This window comes from Nelusetta ayraudi, unplaced genomic scaffold (genome assembly GCF_046127955.1).
Source record: "Nelusetta ayraudi isolate G7.1 ecotype Tasmania unplaced genomic scaffold, CSIRO-AGI_Nayr_v1 ptg000004l, whole genome shotgun sequence".
Classification (NCBI taxonomy): Eukaryota; Metazoa; Chordata; class Actinopteri; order Tetraodontiformes; family Monacanthidae; genus Nelusetta; species Nelusetta ayraudi.
The window spans coordinates 5392620-5414857 of record NW_027466054.1 but is presented as its reverse complement, the minus strand read 5'-3'; the positions used below and the strand labels follow the sequence as shown (position 1 = coordinate 5414857).

The window sequence follows — 22238 nt, the reverse complement described above, 5'->3', positions numbered from 1 at the left end:
AAATTCCCTTGAGAAAGGTAAGTTGACCGAACGGAATTGTGCTGATGCGTTTGTTTGGAGGGGTAACGCGCTGGAGCCATGCTGTTCTGCGCGACTCGGGATCTCGTGTGTGCGTATTCGAAGCGACTCCGCTTGTGACGCTGCTGGTGTCGTCAAGAGGATTTAGAGGATTGCAAAGTCAGTCACTCAGACGGCCTTCATTTTCATATTTAACCTCACGTTTATCAAATGATCAGGTCAGCTTATTTCACATTCTGGACCCCTCGTGCCGCTCCCATCCATTTACAACATGGATGCTTACCTACTTTTTAATACGCAGATTGTGACGCTGCCCTACTGCGTCTGCTTACAATGTTTTGTTGCCCGTGTGTGTCAAGAGTGGCAGCGGACCCCCTTTTGGACCCCCTCTGCTGGCTAAATGGCATCCTCAAATAGTTGCTCTGTGTCCTTGAGGCTTCGAAAGGTCTTCTTCACCAGCTCAGCAATGTGCTTGTGTCCGTTATAACATTGGGTCTTGTCGTTTCACCTTGATGAAATCCCATTGTCATCATTTAACTCAAGAAATACTGCATTCTAGCACAGCAGGCTAAGTTCTTGCTTTGCGTCTCGCCCAGAAAATGATCATCATTATCAATCATCTAAACCTCAACAGATCTCTGAAAACAATGTTCAGCCCTTTGTTTACAGCCTCCCACAAAAAGTTAAAGCTTCCTTCCAAGAGTGATGTTTAAAAACCAGAGGTACTGAAAGTGCTCACATTCTGTGCTTGGGTGGATGCATGTGTAAAAAAAAAAAAAAGTATTCTGGTAAAAGTAAGAATATTGGCTGAGTGTTGGCGGAGTCCTGACCGGTCTTGATCAAAAATCCTGAGTCCGTCCAGTCCGAGACCGAGACAAGACAGTAAAAATGCCTCCGAGACAAGACCAAGACCCTTAAAAAGTGCTATCCAAGCATTTAAAATCAGTTTGTGCATCATTCCGACTGCTGCACCTGTTTTCCTGTTCCGCTTTAAATGTCTTCGTTTTTTTTTTTTTTTGGTTGTTTTTTTTTTTTCCCCCAGGTGATAGCCTCTGCCCACAGTTGCCATGGAGGGACTCTACTTTGAAGTAAAGCCCAGAGGAGATCAAGCTCCAAGGCTGGGAACCTCTGAAAGACCCACTCCTCTCACCATGTTCAACCGGCAGTCAGCTTCCTCGCCCGTTCATCTAAAATCACAGGGTCTCAGTAAAAACCCCTCCGCGAGGAAGAGCGTCAGAATGTGGAGGGAAAAGTTGGAGGAAGAACTGGAGGAGGTCCGATACAAGCTGACGTTGACGGGCTCTCTGCCGGTCCACCACCTGACCACCATGGCCATGCTGCCCTGGGTGGTGGCAGAGATCAGCCACTCGCAGCCCTCAGAACGGGACCCTGGTGCTACGTTGGAGGGCAGCGAGCCCAGCGGTGGACGCCTGGACACGTCCTCCTCAAATCTGACTGTGTTTCTGTGCGTGTCGGCGTCGTCCGTACGGTGCGTGTCCGTTCTGGAGGAGGCTGACGTCTGGGACCCTCTGACCCACAGGGAGATGTTTCAGTGTCGTCCTCACCAGGTGACCAAACTCATTCACAACAGCCAGGAGCCCAGCAGCTTTGGCTGCCTGGTCAAAGACTCGTCACACTGTGGCTGTTATGTATTCCGCTGTCAGGACAGCACCAAGGTCAGTGTGTACATACGCCTGAGTGAGGAATGTGGTATATCAGCCCAAGCTTTTCACAAGGACTGATAAACTGGCGATACGGAGACTGATAAGTATTGTTTTTATAAGAAAGCAAGAACAAAACAGCCTACAAAAGCTATTGCTTCTAATCCTAAATCAAGAAATATTACTCAAATACATATGAGAGGTTTGCCAACTGTATTACAATATAATAATGTTACAATCATTCCTTCAAGAAGAATAGATAGAGAATAGATCAAAGCCTAGACATTTGTTGTAAAACTTTAAGCCAAGTCATGTTTGTTTTTCATGAGTCCCCCAAGAGCACAGTAGATTAGCTGCAGTCACTGAAGTGAAGCTCCAAGTAATGTAGGTCATTTACAGCAATGTATAGTCAGCCAAATAAGCAATAGCCAATTGGAAAATGTTGCCTGAAATTGTTGTTCAACTTTCACATTTATTGCTGTCGATAGTTTATATACTTTGTATATTTCATTATCTTTCCACAACAAAGGACACTGCCAGACTTAACCGAGTCCTTTAATGACAAAATCACAAACGCATTGCTATGTTTATATGGACAGCAGTGTGAGATCCTCTACTTTGGTACACTGTGCACACAGTGCTCACTCTCTTCTATGGACGACACCTTAAATCATAAAATCCACCCATGTCTGCACTTTGTTGACCAACATACTCTTGACCTCCAGGCCATGTCAACTCTGCCTTAGATTCCGTGTCTGCCAGCAGCAGCAGCAGCCTCCAGGGAGTGTAAAGTTGCAGCTGGTGTTTGATTCAGGCCAGAGATATTTGGATATGAAATGCCGTCTAATGTTGGGCACCGCGCCCGGCATACCAAATGCTTTCGAAAGACATTTGGTATGAGGAGATGGATAATTAATGTAAGCTTAACCTGGATTTAGCTTTTTCCTGCCTCCCACAGAGAACCTACCCACACCGTGGCTCACATAACTACCTGCAGAGGCTTTGAGTCAGCTTGCACTGTGTGAAGCAGCCTTCTGTAGAAACAATCGTGCTGACATGCATTTGATTCAAATGACACTCAAAATATCTCCAATATGGATGCGTAAAGAACAGTATGCGTTATTAATTTATTTTTGTATGTATATATATATACATGTATATATATATATACATGTATATATATACATGTATATATATACATGTATATATATATACATATATATATATATGTATATATATATATATATATATATATATGTATTAATTTATTTATTCATTGTGCAGGCATTTGTTTCATGTTCCTCCAGTTCATACACTCGTCCATCACAGTGTGAAGTCGGGTCATGCTGCCATAGCAACCACCTCCTGTAACTCAGCGTCTACCCTGGCGTGTGTTTATGTCATGTCGTGCAGGGATGTGTTTATTTTGTGTGTGTCTCTCTCTGTGTGTGAATGTGTTGTTCTTGCGCCCTTTCAAGTATGTGATGGTGATGTCAGCTCGACCACCTGTTGCTCTGCCTCCCTAATACGCTTGAGCCAGGAGCTCAGACGCTGCTCAATCACACTGCATTGCTTTGGAGCGGGGGAGGTGGCAGCAAGCATGATCGCGGACCATTTGATTATCGCTGTTTAATCAGAATAAATCTTCAAACCCACAGAGACGGTTTATATGTCCCGCATGGAAAATGCTGCGTAAGAGCTGCCAGTTTCAAGTAACCTTTGCTGAAACAACTTTGTACCAGAACTGCATTAATGAGCATTTTGTAAAGTTTACAGTTGGCAAATCTGAGAAATGTGATTCTCAGGTTCTTGATTCTCATTTCCCCCTTCTTTCAATATTTATTATAGTACAGTTTTTGTCTTTCCCAGAATGGAAATGTTCGCAACAGGCAAACTAAAAATCAGCAGATAGAGACACAAGTCACACACGTGCAGTGTTGTTTGCTGCCAATAGAGTTTATTACTTTAACTCCATCATGCTAGATAGAAAATCTATGTTGACATTAAAAAATGTTTTAACTCAAGCAGATATAAATGCATCTAACATTAGTCTATGTGACAAACTGGAACACAAGTCAGTGATTTGACCTATATGTGAAAAATTAGACGAAATATAAAAAAACTGCAACGCACCATCAGTTTTTTCGTTAGATGCATAATATTTACCACTAGATGTCGCAAAAGTAGCGAAACACATTCCCCAAGTTTGTGGTAAAGTTATGTTTGACATCACATCTTGTATTTCACTGTGCAGTTATGAACATTGGCTTGCTTTAGTCACACCTTGAACAATTTTAATGAACTAATGACATTTTCAAAACATCAATGCATCATTTCTCATTAAAAAAACGTTGGATTTGGGAATAATGCAAACAATTAAATGAGTTTTTGAGGATGCTGTAGTTTTTAACGTGACAAAAGTAATATAATTAACTCTACACATATAAAATATTACTATTAGGCAGAGAACCGTAAGGTGCCTGCCCTAGAGTGACAGTAAATTATGAACTGATAAACTGTATCAACTGTGACTGACTGCACTGAGGCACGGCACTCTAAAAACAACAAAAAAAATTGTTTATCCTCCATAATAATCTAAGGAGCGGAACATCACCATCATTAAATCGTACAGAGCATCGAGTCATTTCATCCCAAATTTACAACAGATCCAAGTGAAGGTCCAGGGCAGGAAGGAATGCTGTTTGATTAGATCTTTGCTTCCTCCAGGCAGGAAATTCAGTTTATGCTAAGACTGCCTTTGCGAAGATAAGAGCCTCGCCCTAAATCAGCCACGGTCTAAAGCCCCCGAAAGACTACCGCCTAAAGTTTAAGTCAGCCGGGACAGGAACTGCGGCCACCCCTTTCTCCCAACGTATTAGTGGGGTTAACCGCTAAAGGCAGCTAGAACAAGGCAGGAACACTCTCGATTGTGTCTTCAAAATAAAAGCAAAAACATCGCAGGAAGCGACGGATATTCCGTGGAGCTGGAAATGAGGTTTTATTTTGAAATTTCCGACTTCGTCCGAAGTTTCCCAACTTCACTTCGCCACAGGATTCTCGTCTTTAGGGAGGAAAATGAACTTTCCAGCGAAATGATATTCAAGTGTCCCCACACCGTCTGAGACGAGTTTCGTGGTGTCAAAAACCAAGACCTTGTTTGGAGAAGTTTATGGCGAATGGGATGAAAGCGCGACTCCAGCGGTTCAACCTGTTTCACAGCAAACCGGAGCAGAAAGATGTGAGTTAGCTTCAAGTTGGGAAGCCTTGTCGCTCGGGTTTTGTGTCGTGCTAAATGGGAAGTTCACGTTGGCTAACGTGAGCCGCCCGCCGGTACTTTGGCGAGCGTTAATGTACAATGTTGTTAAATATACGCGACCTGTTGAGAGCCACCTTTTGTTTTGTTTGTTTTGTTTTTATTGTACCTGTGTACGCCTTTAATGAGACGGTCGCAACACGCCTGACAATGCGTCCTGTACTCATTGTTGACGTATGTGGTCGCCATTAATTTGGATAAATCGTCTTTAATAATTGAGCTGGCATAATAACTCGCCGGATCAGCACGAGTTCTGCTGCTGTTCGATGCAACGCCTGGCTGCCGGGAGCATAGCAGCGTTGCTGCCATAAGTGGGCAGGAAATTTAGATGTTTACAGTAGACAATATTGGAAGTGCCTGTTGTGCAAACAGGGTTTATAGGGCTATTGTGTGTTTACTGCAAACCTGTGCATGTGTGTGTGCGTTTTTAAGGGCAGAAGGACGTCTTCATAGCAGTTGTTGTGTACTAACTAGTAAAGTGTAACATGAATCACTGGAGTAAAGTGAAGCTATGAAGCTTACACCAGTGATAAAGGCAGGTGTCTGCTGCTTCCGGTGTGCTGCTCCTAGTCTACAGCACCGCTGACATTGTGCCTCCTGACTTCACATTCTTGAACCTTTGACCTCTTGAATGTGAAGGGAAACTTACAACTGTTTGTTTTTCGACGCTTGTTACTGACATAGTGATTGACGTGATTTCAGTGGCATTGCTGTTTCCCCCTCCTGCTCTTGAAAATATAGCATAGAGCAGTCTGTGCCTTCCTGAAGGCAGACCTTTCAGAAACACTCATGAACATCCAGTTTAGTTAGCCAGTCATGCCAAAGCCAGATGTTGGTTTGAAAGAGTGAAAAAATGAGCAACACAGTGTGAGTAATGGCAGTATCACCTTGAGAGCCACTGTGTTTATGCCAGTACTTTGCTCGTGATACAGGTTCTGAGGCATTTGGACAAAGTATTAGTCACACAGTGTATCTGCCATTATCACCTCTGCAGTCTGGCGTGTTTGTTTTCTGATAAGTGGTGCCTTTAAGTCTCTTAAAACAGCCTACCCAAGCCTGTTTAATATTTTTATCTCTTTGAAGTGATTTCGCCATTCCATGCAGTAGCACCACGAATACTAAGAATAAAGTACTGCTACTGCTGCCGCTAATAATAGCAGAGTCTTTAAATCAGGGGTCACCAACTTTCTTGGCACTGAGTGCTACTTCATGGATCCTGAGATCATTTGAAGGGCTAGCAGTTTGCTAGACTCTCCTGAAATAACAAACTCTCTGAGTTTTATTATTATTATTATTATTATTATTATTATTATTGTTATTATTATTATTATTATAATGAGTAAGTCACACTTCAAGTTAATGGGTTCTCATTAATTATCAACAATAACTTAACACAGTTCAATAAGTTGTGCAATTGTTCTAACAGGCCTGCGGGCCACTCATGTGGTCCTTGGGGGCTACCTGGTGCCCGGGCACCACGTTGGCGACCCCTGCTTTAAATGAACAGCTTAAGATAGATTTGTGAGTAATGTTGAGTCTGGAAAGTTACATTAAATACAGGGTTTAATACAATCAGTGGACACTCAAAGTCGAACATCAGTTTGTAAATAACCCAAGGCACTGTGGGAGGGTTTGCTGGACCATCAGGTTGCTGTAATACTGCGAGACTCCAGCTATCTCCACTGTCTGAAAGACACTGTACTCCTAGCCTATGTATCTTGGTCTCACATGGTTTTCCCTTCCGCTTCATGTGACACACTGTGTGCACTGTTGTAAAAATAAGCCAGTAAACTGCAGGCACCTTCCTGACTCTACGTAACGGTCACTGACTCCGCTGGTTGTTTGTCAGTCTCCTTTATTTCTCCTCCTTGACCTGTACTCTGTCTGTTTTGGGGGTGTTTTTCCAACTGGAGGTGACAACATGGGAGTTATCTGCTGCCCATCATGACCCACTTTATTCTTAGAAGCACACTTCACCCTGACCCAGTGTCGTGCAAAACAGCACCCTGTCGCTGTTGTCATGTCCAGATTATTTATCTTTGCCCCGCTTGTCTTTGTGCTGTGAAGTGGCTCCTTGAGCCCGATGGAGCGACGTCAATGTGTTAGACACCGTGTTTTGGCAAACCGCGTAAATCCAGCAGGGGACATTTCCTGCTCTCGGATTAGACGCGGCCCTTTTCAGTGTCCTGTTCTTTTTCTTTTAATGCTCCACTTTCTGTTAACTTAACTGTGCTTTTCATTGGCTGTGCGGCCACTAGACTTTGAACAGTTGTGAGTCCTTGCTACGCTCCACTAGGCACAAGATGTGGCCACATGACTGTGGGAAGTGTGGAAGTGGGGACTTTTGCCAGCTCGTCATCACTGATGTAGATTCCAAGGCTGGCTTGTGGGTCACTGTGTTTTTAGGGACATTCCTCCTCCCTTATTTCTCCTTTGTCCCTGCTCATATCAGTTTCATGCCCTGAACTAATTATGTTGTCAATTGTGGCAAACTTGCCTCTATTTTGTTTGGTTTAAGATGTCTTCTGTCGTTTTTCTTTTAGTTTCATTGTTTGGTTTTTTGATGAAGAATTGGGGGAGCATCGCTGTGTTTTATCTTGAATATGGATCCGATGAGTCTGCTTCTGGCTCGTTGATGTCTGACTCATTGGCTGCATCGTCATCCTTCAGCCTTTTCAGACATCATCTACACAGTAGAACACGCTACCGACATACACGTACGATACACACAGGAAAAGCTGCATCAGATTTGGTGCAAAACCAGACACTTGACAACTGGCTATGCTCCTTATATGGTTTTGTCACCTTTGGCCTCTGCAGTCTCTTTACTTACGCCGAAGGTTTATTTTGTTTATTGCACTGAATCGGAGCTTCTCTTTTAGCCCTGCTGCTTGTGTAACTTCCCCCTTTTTTGAGGTCAGCACTACAGTAGTTCTATTTAATTCTAACTCGGTGGGAGACTCGTCATGTTACCCTGAGAGAGGCCAAGTCTGTGGGTCACAGCCTGAGGCTGTGTCCAACTGCCTTCCTGTCTGAGATCGGCCTCATGTAAATGTTGCACTGAACAAGTGCGAGTGTGTGTGTGTCAGGAGCCAACGGCTGCTCTCATAGCGAACCCTCTGCTCCCCTTCAATCCCGCTAATCCCAAACTCCAAACTGTGTGTCGGCTCTTCAGCAGCTGTCTAAAAAAGGCAGGAAGTTACCCTGAAGGAAGTCTAAAAATATGATGGAAAAAAGAAATCTCCGAGCAGTCGATTCTTACATTGTGCAGCATGACATTTGTTTATAACTGTCATGGATGGAGAGGTCCGTCTCACGCTGTTACTGGCCATCACCTTGTTTACAGGAAGAAAAAAAAAAGTCAAGCCTTATCACTGAAACAGGAACAGTCACAAACTTTCACATCTGCCGTTGACACTGCTATACTTTAAGACGTGCGAGTTGGAGTTGTGGTCACTCAAACAAGCTGAAGTCACTTGAGGTTGTGGGCCGAAATAAACATGAAAAGGCTCGGGAGGAATTATTAAGAAAACAAATCCTCCACCTCCTGCTTCTACATCAGAGAGAGACGGAAGGGGGGAGTCGGAGGACTGAATGTACCTGTTAGTTCATGTGTTTCATATAATCTTGCTGAGGAAGAGGGAGGACTGGGTTCGATTGAGGCTCGCCAGCAACACGGAGAGGGATCTAATGTTTGTGGAGATAGCAGCAGTAGAGTGACTCGGCAAAGAGACGATCATGAAAAGCTTCCCTTTCTAAAGAAGGGTGTGTGGAAAGACGAAAGAGTAGACAGAACTATGATAACGTTCTCATTTTGACAAAAATATCAGTGTTTATAAGCTCTCAGGACGTCGGGGAAATGAAAGTTGCTGTGAAATGTAATCTGCTGATGGCACAGTTCATTTATTTGAAGTCTGCGGTGTATTAGGCAAATATATTTAGCCTGTGTTTATTTTTGGCTGTCTTTGAGTGTCATACTGGAAAAAAAAATGTTGCATAGCTCATTGTTATGGGACGCTCACTCAACTTATTCATGATGTGATCATGAACCTGCACATTTTTCTGCAAAAGAAACTGTCAATGAGGAAATAAAAGAGGGTGAAAATGTTTTGTCAGTCAGTGGCAGTCAATGACAGTCAGGCACACTCATTTACACATTAGAAGTCAAAACATTGCAAATATATAATAATATTTGGTTGGAATTTGTGCGGCAGTGGCCAGTAAGTAATGCTGCGGCATTTAGTTCCCACAAACAAAACCACTGCTTACTATAAAACAGAAGTAAGCTATGACTCACTCCCACTCTCACTCTTTATATTTTCAGTTTCAAAGTTAAAACCTGGATGATTTCAGAGTGAACAGAAAACGAATGACAGAGAACAAAGTTCTAAATAATTTGTGTTGCACCTAAACTTTTAATTGTATCACTCTTGTCCTGTCCAGTACCAGCTGGGAAGAGATTAGGCTCAGGTAAAAACATTACAGTGACGCATTCAGAACAAATCCTATGTTCATGGGAAGATGTCTTAGTTAATTACTGATGAGGTTGTTTTGGCTTTGTCTATTAAATAGCGGAACAAAATGATTAACTGCTTGTCAAAAGATTAAGCTTGCTTCTACTTTTTCATTGTGGAAGTTTGTCTAGATGTGCATAAGCATTCATTTCTGACCAGGACAAGTTTATAAGAGGAATTATGAAGACGGTGAAGCAAAGTAAACTGCGACTGTTCCCCATTGTACGCCTTGGTACCATACAAGACATGGAAGTTCCTAAGAGATTAACAACAAACACATATCTTTACAGCGAACAGATTAGCTTGATTTGAAATGGTAATATCTTGAAATGATGAACGCCATCAACATGTTTCAGTTTTGTACCTTTGATAATAATAATAATGATCCATTTTATTTGCATAGTGCTTTTCATAAAACTCAGACACTTTACAAGGGCATTAAAGTAATAAAATCAGTTCATACACTCATAACTACAAATAAATCAAAATGTAGAGGTACATGAAATGACAGCAATCAAACAAATTTAAAAGAAATTGTAGACAAAAAATGCAACTGCAAACTATGGCTAGTTAGCATGAGCAACAAGGATTTGTGTACTCATCCTGCTGGCACTCCCAGGAGCCTGGAGTCAGTGGTGTTATGGATCCAGACCACAGACAACAACAGTCAGTGCATTTAAAAAAAAAAAAAAAAGTATTCTCCTGGAGATTTTCATCTACTGTTAGAGTAAAGCCCTGGTATGTTTAAATTGTAACATTGAGAAAAGCAAATTGGCAAATTCAGTGAAGACAAAATCCGATAAGATCCATTTGCGAATGAAGATAATCTGGTGTCGCAAAGTGAACTAATTACAGATGATTGAGTGCAACTTGTGCCTGTGTTACGTTTTTGTCCTTGTCTCCAACCGTCGTGCTGTAACAGAAAACTCAGCACTAAAACACGTCAAATCCTGAAGTGGCTTAGCTGGCACACCCGTACGCACAAGAGCAGTTTGAGTTTATTGAGAGTGCTCAGGGTGTCACTGCGAGGTGCGTTTTGTTTTGATAGAGCAAGAATGAGCACATCTCATGCCGACACAAGACACAGCAGGACTTAACTGTGTGTGTGTGTGTGTGTGTGTGTGTGTGTGTGTGTGTGTGTGTGTGTGTGTGTGTGTGTGTGTGTGTGTGTGTGTGTGTGTGTGTGTGTGTGTGTGTGAGAGAGAGAGAGAGAGGCTGCAGAGCCGGTAGGTGCTCTGGCATCTCAGGACGGTGACATCACCGACGTGAGTCACCCGCTTCCTCGGCTTCGCTCGTCTTCCTCCTTTACGTTCCCCTGCTGGAGAGACGCCAGCGCCGTGCACCAGTCGAACCCTCGCAGAGGGAGACTCACTCGTGTGTTTGCTGGCACGACTGCAATTATTGCGGTTTGGCTCCAATGTTCGTCAAAGCATTTTTTTTTTTTTTCAATTATGAAATGAAGCGAGCAAACTAATCAGATCAAACTTGAGAATTCACCTCTGCAGTAACAGAATTTACGACGAGAACAAGCAGTCGGGTTCAGATTAGAACTCGGTTGTCTTGTGCTGATAAAGCGCACTGCACATTTTTCAGGATCTGCGCGTCGCCAGCGCCACACTAACGTGTAGTATTATTTTTTTTTTTTCAAACAAACTGAAACTCAATCAGATGCCATGAGTGGAGATTTATTATTATTATTATTATTATAATTTTTTTTTTTACAGTCTAATAGGGATGCAAATTATCCATTAATTCATGAATTGTTAGTTGATTGCCCTTATGGATCGATTAACAATTAATTGATAAACAGCGATTTTTCCTGAGAACCTAAACTTCACAATGAAAAATGTGTAAGGAACACATTATTTAACCATTAAATGTTGAGGGTCCAATGTGAGCCATTTATACCTTAGAGAACAGTAAAAACGCCCTGAACATTTATCCTCTGACTTTAAGTTGACTTCGAAAGGGTCACATTTCTACTATTTTTCTTTCTTTTTTTTAAGTAACTATTATTAGATTATTATGACCGTCACAGTATCTACCGGCAAATTGCTCTTTCCTGCCACTATACTGTTATAATATTAACTACCGTGTAAAAAACAAATTCAATTAATTGCGACTAATTTAATTTAATTGATTAAATTCTTAATCGATAATAGATCGCTAATCGATTAATTGTTAACATCCCTACTGTCTCATGATTTTCATCAATGATTTTGACGCTTGCTCTCCTCTCATTGTGTCATACCGCTTTTCCTGCTGACAACTTTCGCTTTCCTCATTGCCAGACTTGACACATTTAGTTTTAATTCTGTTTTTGAATTAATTAGAATTCAAGACCAAACACTGAACACGTGAAGCTCTACAGGCAGTGGCTTTTCCACACTAAAGAAGACGTAAAACGCATGTAGGTCAGGGGACCGACGGCCTGTGTAAGTCATTCAGCCCTTCTGTGAGCACTTTATTTTTCACATCACTCAGTGCACGCTGCCTTTTCCCTTTAAAATTCTGCTACATCTCAAGTGTCGGCCCGTCCTGCTGGTCATGGAAATCCTCAGCGTTAGTCATGGAAAGACTGCTGACTGGAAGGGCTTTGTGTGTGAATGAGAGTGCGGAGCTACGGTGCGTTTGCTCTCCTCTGTCGTCCTTTAACCCCCTGTGTCTGATGTCTGCACACCAGCGCAGGCTGAAGATAATAAAAACACAGTGGAAGAACTAAACTAAACACATCACACGTAATGAGACAACAGTTTTTTTTTTCAATGTTTTCGAAGTGCTTCTGCTTCCTCTTCTACTCCCACCACTACTTCTTCCTGTACTACTCTCAATATTACTGCTTCTTCTTTTTCTACCTTTAAGCCTGATACAGCTATTGAGCTTGTATGTGAGCCAGAACAACTTCAATCTGTCAGGCTTTGCAATAAAGGCAAATGCAAAGGGTCAGATAATTGTAAGTGTTATGTAGTTTGAAAAGAAAAGGAAATGAAATGTGTATGCCATTAGTTTGAAATGCACACACATTTTAGTTTTCATCATAATATTGTTTGCATTGTACGATTAATTGCTTCTGATACAAAAAATACCAACAAAATGAAGAAAGGAAAAATTAAAGAGAAGAGGAGATGGGAATGTCCAACATAAGCAATGTCCATTGACCTAACTTTGTTCCATTTTCCCTTCTGTCATTCATTCATTAATTCACTCACTCATTCATTCATTCCTTTTTTCCCATCTTGATCCAAAAAGCGTAGACTGAAGCCTAAGCCTTTTCATTTTATGTCTTTTCTTCCAAAATAAAATCCATCCATTTCAATTTTACGGAGAGAAAAAGAGAATTTTAAGGTCCCCACAACAAAACAGAAATCAGAAGATCTCCAAAGACCTGATCAAGATAATCAACTCTTCACGCTATTCACTACTTTCATATGTTTCTAAAGTTTAAAGTTTTGATTTTAAATAATCTCTTTTTTTCAAGTCATCGTCACATTCATTCCATCACTTGACTCCATTCACTGAAGCACATCTGCTTTTCGCACCGGTTACTGCTCCAACCTTTCAAAAGTAAAATGTGCTCTCTGTGAGTGTGTACCTTTCCTCATTGGGAATGACCTTGGGCTCAGTGCCTTACAGTTTGCTCTCTATACATCACCTGGAATGTTTTCAGCTGAAGGAAACCCATATATTTCACAACTTGAGAGTTTCCCGTTGCTCGCCAACCCTGCAGGTTCCAGAGATCATCGGTACGCTGAGGCAGGTCGGGAAAAGCTCAGCGCGGAATGACGACGCCGGCCTCTCCTCGGGCAAAGCCGCGGGTGGAGGCGGCGACCCGCCCGAGACGTGCTTCTCCTCCGTCTCCACGGCGACCGCCGCCGCCACGGCGTCCTGCGGACCAGTGTCTCCGACGGTCTTCTCCAAGAAGTTTGAGGTCTTGTTCTGCGGCCGCGTGACCGTCGCTCACAAGAAAGCCCCCCCTGCGCTGATCGACGAGTGCATCGAGAAGTTCGGCCAGCTGCACGGCTGCGGGCAGAGCCATAAGGCGGACGGTGATGGAGGACTGGCGGGTGGACTGAAGAGGGCGCTGGCCCTGCCGGCTAACGGGCTGAGGGGTGGCGGCGTCGGCAACGGCTGCGGGTGGAGCCCAAAAACTGAAAGGCGTCCCATCCTGCTGAAAAGAGACGCCAGCTTCCCCTGCCTGCAGGACCTGGACGAAAATGGACTTTCGCCAGAGATTTCTCACAGCGGCACTGCCGATGCACAGCAGCAGTGCAGCGGGGTTCAGCCCACCAGCCTGCAAGAGAACAGGACCATGCTGTTCACGGTAACTCACATATATAGTTGCACTGTTTGTCTTTATTGATTATAAAGTGTTTTTTTTGAAGGTGGAAACCGAAATGGAAGTACTCTACTGGTTCGGTAAAAAAGTGGTATTGGTGCAGCCCTCATAGTAATTATAGCTCACATCATAGAAGCACCATGTGAACGCCTCCACATTTGACAGAATGATACTCAAAGATTAAATTATGAACAAAAGACAAAACATAATCATGACACAAAATCTCATGTCAACTTTTGAAATTGGACTTTAACTGGTCTTATAAGAGGTCCAACTCTAGTGCAGTCATCTTTTAACAGCTTGGTGCTGATAAAGACAAAAATGGTGATAGGGGGCCAATCAGTCGAATGACTCAGCAAACGCTGATTCAGCTCATAATGCATCCAGTCACACTGCTCACACCCACCTCCCGATTGACCTCATCATCTCCTGCCAGCGGGGGTTTTCCTGTTTGTCCTCCAGACAGGAAGAAGTGACCACTGGCATGCGGCCTGTTGCCGTCCATCTCAGCAGAGACGTTATTGACTCAGGATACTTCCTGCTGCTGCCGCTGCAGATAGTTGACCGAATTACTTCATTCCGCTGACATCATCTGTTCTAGAGACACTGATTAACTTGGCTTTCATTACAAATCGGATAGATAGATGTAGATAGAGGGAATAAACTGGACTAAAAGACATGTTTTAAAATGCTTGAAACATTATTCAGTAAAAAAATGAAAGAAAATCATTTAGATAAGTAGCAGCAGCAGAGCTGTTCTCTGTAGTGAAGCAGACCACACCTAGGAGTGGGTTAAAAGTCCAACCACTATGTTCTCAGTCGTTCATACTGATCACAGATGCATCGTTAATCAATCGCTGAAGGAGTTTCTAAGTTCATTAAAAACACAATGAAAGACATCAGATGGAAAACGATCATCAACAATCTTTTGAAGTTTGGATCTCAGTGCGACACATCAAGTTCCGCACAGTTTTTTTTTAGGGTTTTGAAATAACTGCGTGAATGGGGGATGTCCCAAAAAAATGTGTCATATAACACATCATCCGGGAGCGCCCCCATCTGACCTCGCAGCTTGAATATAACAATAAACCCAGTAATGGTTGCGGTTTTCTATATTCTTATTTATTTCAGGTGGGCCGGTCTCAGATCTTCCTGATCAGTCCAGATACTAAGAAAGTTTCCATAGAGAAGAGTTTCAGAGAAATCTCCTTCTGCTCACAGGTAGGAGAAGCTTCCCTCTTGTATTTTTGATCTATTTGATTTTGTGAAGGAGCATTGTTTTGTTTTTAAGTTCACTTACGTAAAACATTTCTCCTCAGGGTATTCGTCACGTAGACCACTTTGGCTTCATTTGCAGAGAGACGGTGGAAAGGGGAAACTGCCATTTTGTGTGCTATGTCTTTCAGTGCACTGACGAATCACTGGTGAGTGACAGTAGCACAGGAGGTGCAGTGCAGTGGGGCCGTATTTAAACAAAACAGGCCAAAGACTGGATGGATTGTTCTCACAAGACAGAAAATGGATGAGCTCCTTTGAAACTGTGTTTCAGTTTGAAGGTCCTTTCACACAGGGAGCGAATTCTAGAATTCTCTAAACCTCTTTAAGTCAACCGTACACACCAGCCGGCCAATTTCTGCGCAGCGAAAAAGCGGCTGTTATTTTTTCTCTCTTGTGTGAATTTTGCTGAGGCGAGCGGCTGGACCTCTGACCAATCAAAATGATGTTGGCGTTTCGATGACGTCACATCAAAGCTTTGGTAAATTGTTCTCTCCCTCTGCAAACGTGGAGCCAGTTGATGGAGCAATCCTTCAAATTGTCCGACGGACTTTCTAAATTGCTGGCAAAATTTAACCGGGTAAAATTTGAGCTCCCGGATCGTCGAGTTGAACTCACCCATCTCCTCTTTTGTCAAGCCGTGGTAGAAGGCGCTGGTTTGTTTTACTCGCGTAACACAAAACTTCTTGGTCACCATACTTTTTCTAACCACCGCTTCTTAACCAAACATTTAGTATCTTCCACCTGTGCCGAGAATACAGAATACACATGTCCGCTATAAATTAAGGTACTAGGCATACGAAAGTCATTACTTTAATTTAACGGCTGCAGCACCTCACTGAAGACCAATATTGTGTGTTCCCAAAGACTTCTATTCTTTTTCTTTTTCTTTTTTAATCCAACCATCACCAGGACATCACCACTTGAGGATGTAGTCGACTCCATTGTTTCTCCTTTGGCGCAAAAGACAGAGCCCCAAACTTTATTCTTTTCGTGAATTCTATACGCATATTCGCCTCGTGCTTGGTGTGAACAGAAAAAAAAATTGCTGGCAAAAAATTTGTGTTTTTGCGTCGCTTCACCTATTGCCCGGTGTGCAAGGACCTTAATTGTCAATCTGTCTGTAATCTTCCCAAAAGATGAGAAAAGTCCAACTGCAACTTCTGCTGCTCACTCAACTTTTCTTCTTTTTTGATGTCACCTGACAGGATGTCAATAAACTTCAGATATTGGCAAAAAGATATGTACATATCCCTTTAGCATTGACAATATGTCAATAATATAGATAAATATCAGATCAGATCTTTATTTACGTGGACAGACAGAACATCGCTGAGTCAAAGCAGACCTCTTCCTTCTCTCAGTTATAGCTGATCATTTCAAAGGTGGAATACACACACGCACGCACACACACCCTTATTTGCTTTGATATTTAATGACACATTTCAATCCCCCACCCCTTTCGGACCCATAGGTGGATGAGATCATGCTGACATTGAAGCAGGCCTTCTCTGTCGCAGCCCTGCAGCAGAATGCAAAGAGCCAGAGCCAGCAGTGTGACAGCTGCCCCATGCAGCAGCTCCACAGACTGTGTGAAAGGATAGAAGGTATTAAACTGTCCACTCTGCTGCTCCGCCTGGTGCAACAACAAACAAACAAAAGAAATCCAAGCATTTCCAAATCAAGTTTCAAGTTTTGGCTAAATGTTGTAGATTAATTCTTTTTTTTTTTTTAAATCATGTTTGGTTCATGCATTAATATAAGCCGGCCAGCCTTAATGTGTTTGCGATTTTTATTTTGAAGACAGGTTCAGGTGGGCTAAATTAAAAAAAAACAACAGCTATAGTCAGTTTCTTAACTTGGATACCTATAAAGTCTGAGCCAATATTATTTTGTAATTATTTGTATTTTTCCCCCTTTTTGTTTTAGGTCTACACCCATCACAAGCCAAGCTGGAACTTCAGAGGCACTTGGCCTCTTTGGACAACCATGAGCAAGCATCAGTTTTTGAAAATACTAAGGTTGTGACTACTTCTTCCTATGGAAATTTGCAAATTCATTAGTGTCCACTCTCTGAAGGATTATTGATTAGTTCAGTTACTACAGATGCCTCTCTTTTCATGGTACACTGTTGGTGTCTGTTTAGAGGAAGAAACAGGGATATATGTTTTTTTTTTTTTTTTTTTTATCAAGTAAAACCTTTTATTTGCTCATAATTCGTTTATTTATATATATATATATAAAAAAAAGTTCTGTTTCAGAATGTTGCTCCATAAACAAGCCTTTAGTCTGCAACGCTGCTGCCATCTGTTGGTGATGTTTGTAAATTTCACTACTACGTCGGTACAGAATTGTAATTGTAGCTGGATAGCGTTTTGTATTTCTATGCAACACATTGTATTACTCTTGAAAATAATAATTAAAAAAAGATCTTTCAATTAATCCATGACCCCAATTAGTCCAGAAATGCCGCAAATGCTAATACGCACGTAATAGTCAAGTGTCATGTAATACAATTTTGTTCTGATAACAGTATAACTTGGGATTGGACAGTTTTGTTTTTACATAATTGTGTTCTCAACATTTAAAGAGTTTGTGTTTTGTCAGAGGGCGCATCCCAAGAGTGACCAGGAAGAAAATGAGTTAGTGATGGCCTCCCTGAGGCATCTGTATGAGGAGAGACAACGGTGCCATCAGCATGTTGGAACGGGAGACCACAAGCAGGTAACCTAACAAAAGCATTCCTTTGATCATGTGTCTTCATGAATGGTGTGTCTTTATTTCAAAAGTGATCTATTTTTCTTCTGCTTCTTCTTTTTATTAGAGTTTTGCAAATTTCTTATGTGTTATTCAGCTTCAGTTCTGTGACTCTCTGACACATGCATCTGTTTACCAAACGGTGCTTTTCTTAGCCACCAGTTAAAATGCAGCTGTGTGTCCACACAACAATGAAATGCTCAGTGTAATTTTATTCAACAAAATGTGGAGAGAGGAAAAATGTGTCTCAAGCTCTCTAAACTTTTTAGCCTCAGTCCCCATCATGTCGTGTCTCTCAGTGATCATTGGTCTGTGTGAAAATAGTATAAACTACCTACCTGAATAGGTTCCGTTATGCTAAATCTGTAAGACTCACCCCAACTCATGAAACGATATATGGCTTATTACGTAGAAAAATCATACTTGAGTTATAAACAGGGTAAATTATATTTTAGTTATTTCAGCCATCCTTTTAGTCTCTTACAAATAGATTCACTGGCATTTGTATCAGATAATATAAGGGGTGTAACCAAATCAGAAGTCAGTGTGACTAGCTGAGATAGCGCACAGTCAAGTCATAAGTCACAAGTGAAAAATGAGTCAAAAGCCCCGTTTATGTCTTGCGCTTCTTTTAGATATCACCTCTCCAGGTCCTCCTACTTCCTCCTGCTCTGGTTTCCTTACTTTGCCTCTTTACATGTAGGGCTATGAAGAATCAGCTCCAGCCCTGGGCGAGGGTCAGCAGCAGAGCAGCAGCCGACAGAGACTGGAGCAGTTCAAGAGTCGAGCCAAGCGATCTCTCACTGAATCCCTGGAGGGCATCTGGAGGGTAATGATGGAATTCAATTTATGGCTCATATTCAGTAATGGACAAACATGCATTTTTTGTTATTTTGTCTTTACATTTTTAGAATACTGTTGTTACAACTTTTTTTTTTTTTTTTTTTTTACATCAATAGCAACAAATTTTATACTGGAAATGATGGAGAAAAAGCCCCTCGGCTTACGTGGAGCGAACTGAGCGAGTGAAAACTTGCACTGTGTAATCTTGAGAGGTGTGTTGTTGTTGCAGGGCAGCAGCAAGGCTAGATCTCAGAGGGGCGACAGCGTGGGAAGCGACAGCGGCTTGTCCGTTTGCACAGTCAACAGCAGCCAGGAGCAGTCCTGCCCAAACGATCCCCTGCCTGCCAGCGGCCACCTGCGAGCCACCAGCCCACTCAGGTGAACAGACTTTGAACACACCGAGCCAGAACCCAGTAGGCCCGTAGATTCAGAGCAGTGAATCCTCAATGTTGCGTTTAATGAGGATAATAGCTCTGGTTCTTACTCTAACAACAGTTACCAGTAATAAACAATAGTAAAACATGAAAACACTTCTTCCCCTCATTTGAAAGACTGGTGCAGACCTTTGGGACCATGAGAGCGTAAAACATTTTTTAGCGATATTGGAGAAATTGAGTTGTTTCCATCACCATTTTTTAAAATTTTATTTAGGTTTTGCACATTCCTAAGACGGATGGGAACCCAGCTGTTCTTGATGTTGCTTTGCCGTATTTTCAGGTGCCACAACTCAACAGGAGACCTGAAGCACCTCGACTCCTCCCTGCCTCCCTCTCCTCACTCCTCCCCTGCGCACGGCAACGCTCGGCAGCAGGGTTTCCGCCGACGGGCCAGCACCTTCAGCCACCCGCCCACTCCCACCTCGGCAGAGGACTCACCTGTTCACCCACTGACACGCAGCCCGCAGGACCAGACCACGGTGGCCAAGCCCAAACTCATACGGCACTATTCTGTCAGCACTGACACGCCACACCAAAGCAAGTAAGAGAAAGATGCAGGAAACAAGGGGAACAATCAGCTGGAAATATATTTAAGCTGAGTGTGTCTATGAATTCACAGTCACTGTCTTTCAGTTTGTGCTTCCTTCCCTTTTCTTTTTGTTTTTTCCTTTATTTTTTTGCCCTCAGCCAACATAACAGTTTGGATATTTAATGAGAAGGATGTTGAATTATGATAAATGCAGGAAAGATTTCTTGCTCATTTTCTATTTTTCTCCAACTTTCCTGCAACCTTGAGTTTCATAGTTGACTTGTTACAGTCAGGGGGTTCTACTGATCAGTCATGGTCCTAGATCATGACTACCATCTCTCAGCCCTTGAGAGTTCTCCACTATTTCTTCTGAACCTTCCTCGTCCTTTTCATTTGATTTTGTGTTGCCTTTCTTTTGCTCCTTCTTCTTTGCTCTATTTTCTGTATCTCCACTGTTTTTCAGACCTAACCCAACCGACTCCACCCTTCCTCCTATTCCTCCTTCCCATTCACCTTCTTGTTCTCTTACCCATCATCCCTTATCACCTTCTGCTGCAACTCGACCCAATAAGCGAAGGTGAGGTTCCAGCAGCGCCGCTAGATTTTACTTTGCCTCACGGTCCACGCAGTTTCTTTGTTTTAAAAAAGCCCATTGTTGCTGTTTGAGGTCTTATTTTTACACAGAGAACTTCTATACCTGCCTTTAAATGGTCTCAGCTTTGGAAAGTGATCCAGAGTTTTGACACTTGATGCTTGTGCACAGTTTTCTGTGTGAACCTGGCCCAAGCTTCTCTTCATCTGTTTTCTGCCTCCTGTTTTCTTCACCTTTCCATCTCAGTCCTCTGGGCGGTCTGCGTGCACGTCTCCACTCCTCCTCCTCTGTCCCTAACTTTCTGAAATTTCAATTTCTGGCCCCGGTTCAAGAGAATGAATCCTCTGAAACAAAAAGCAGGTACATTGACACATGAACCCAGTTTGCGTGTCCTCTACAATGAAATGCCATTTATGATAGATAGATAGATAGATAGATAGATAGAATTAGATTGTTCCTAAAGAAGGTTTATGAATATCTGATATATATTTGACTTGTGTGCTTGTTGTTGTTGTTTCAGGGACATAGTCGCTCTTTCCTCACCACAAGCAGGATATGAGGTTGGTGAAAGTCCTCTGCGCAGCCATCGCCACTCTTGGAGGCAGCAGATCTTCCTGCGAGTTGCTACACCTCAGAAAAGCACAGAGCTCAATGGTAGGCCTGAATGTGTAACTCATTCCATTTTTGTCCTGCCCAAGAAAACAAAGTATTGACACACACCTTCAACTGATTATTTTTATAGTACATATGTCTTTTATTATAGCAAAGTAGAGGACAGGTGCGCAGTTGGTTGCCAGTCAGGCAACCAAATCTGCACAGTCTGATTCGACGCCAGGGGCACACTTTGTCATAACAAGGTGCCATTCTACCTGTTGCAAGTCAACCAGTCAGAGTAAATGTTATTGGTTATTTGAAGCATCATCATCGTAAGGTAAAAAAAAATTATACTATTGGTATAGGAAGCAACATTTGCAGCTGTGAGTGGGCGTACATGACAACAAGGTCAGTATAAAACCATGTAGGCTATTGAATAATTTTATCACCAATTAATGACCTCCATAATCCTTTTAACCTAATTACATTCGTCATAATTTTGTATGTTTCATGTCATTGCAATATTAGGAATGAATGTGCCAACATGCCGTATTTATGCATATGTAAAAATGGCCCTGTGAGCGTAAGAGAGCTCCAAAGCACACCAAGACGTGTCGACATGTCAGAGAGCTGGATCAGGTGGATTACAACAAGTTACGTCTTTATAATAACAACATGTGTGTGTGCGTGTGTGCGTGTGTGCGTGCACGCTTGAACAAGCTGAGCCAAGAAATGTGACATGGTTTTATACTCTTAGACTAGCAGACACGTAATACAATAAAACATGCTACACTTGTTTTAAAGAAAATAAAATTTAAGCCGACGCACTATGATGAGACAAAGAACATATACATCTGTTTCCTCATGGTGAAGGTTATGTTGCAGTTCCTAAGTATGTCCACTCTGTGTCACTGTTTTACTTTGTAATAGGGTTAAAGAAATCCATGCAGATCATACATCCTGTTTGTGATATTTAAACAACGGTTTCTATTTTGCCATCAACCACCCACTGTCAGTAATTATTTTATAGCCAACTCATAATGTCAGTTGATTATTTAAAAACCACAATGACTTCCCCGTGTCATCAGTCATTCAAAAACTTGACTGCTTGGATGTTTATCCTTTAATTACTCCAGCTGTGTGATCAGCGCTGGGAGATAACAGTGAACATTTCACTTAATGGAATGTCATTTGAAGCAACTTTGAAATATCACCCACCTTAGCACGTCTGTCTGTCTGTCTGTCTGTCTGTGCAAGGGGTGAAACCATACATGTGCATGCACGTCTACAGATCCTGAGTTTTGATAGTTATACGTTGTGCGTGTGCGTATGACAGACCAAGTGTTGACAGTCGAGATGGCTGGGTTAG

At 42.3% G+C, this 22238-nt stretch overlaps 1 protein-coding gene across 3 annotated transcripts in view; it reads left to right on the top strand.

Moving 5' to 3' along the window:
* The first annotated feature begins 1034 nt into the window (after positions 1-1034).
* The window catches only part of tbc1d1 (TBC1 (tre-2/USP6, BUB2, cdc16) domain family, member 1), a 39408-nt gene continuing 18204 nt past the window's right edge, over positions 1035-22238 (top strand). Inside the window, exons 1-13 of one of the 3 annotated variants that reach the window (XM_076030377.1) lie at positions 1035-1694; positions 13234-13827; positions 14974-15063; positions 15162-15266; positions 16592-16724; positions 17047-17138; positions 17725-17841; positions 18578-18703; positions 18947-19095; positions 19435-19695; positions 20147-20260; positions 20522-20635; positions 20796-20929. In XM_076030377.1, coding sequence (XP_075886492.1) covers positions 1086-1694; positions 13234-13827; positions 14974-15063; positions 15162-15266; positions 16592-16724; positions 17047-17138; positions 17725-17841; positions 18578-18703; positions 18947-19095; positions 19435-19695; positions 20147-20260; positions 20522-20635; positions 20796-20929 — 2638 coding nt within the window. In that variant the 5' untranslated portion in view covers positions 1035-1085. Of the gene's footprint in view, positions 1695-4710; positions 4918-13233; positions 13828-14973; positions 15064-15161; positions 15267-16591; positions 16725-17046; positions 17139-17724; positions 17842-18577; positions 18704-18946; positions 19096-19434; positions 19696-20146; positions 20261-20521; positions 20636-20795; positions 20930-22238 lie in introns of those variants that run through there. The other 2 variants (XM_076030386.1, XM_076030385.1) reach the window with 2 other exon arrangements.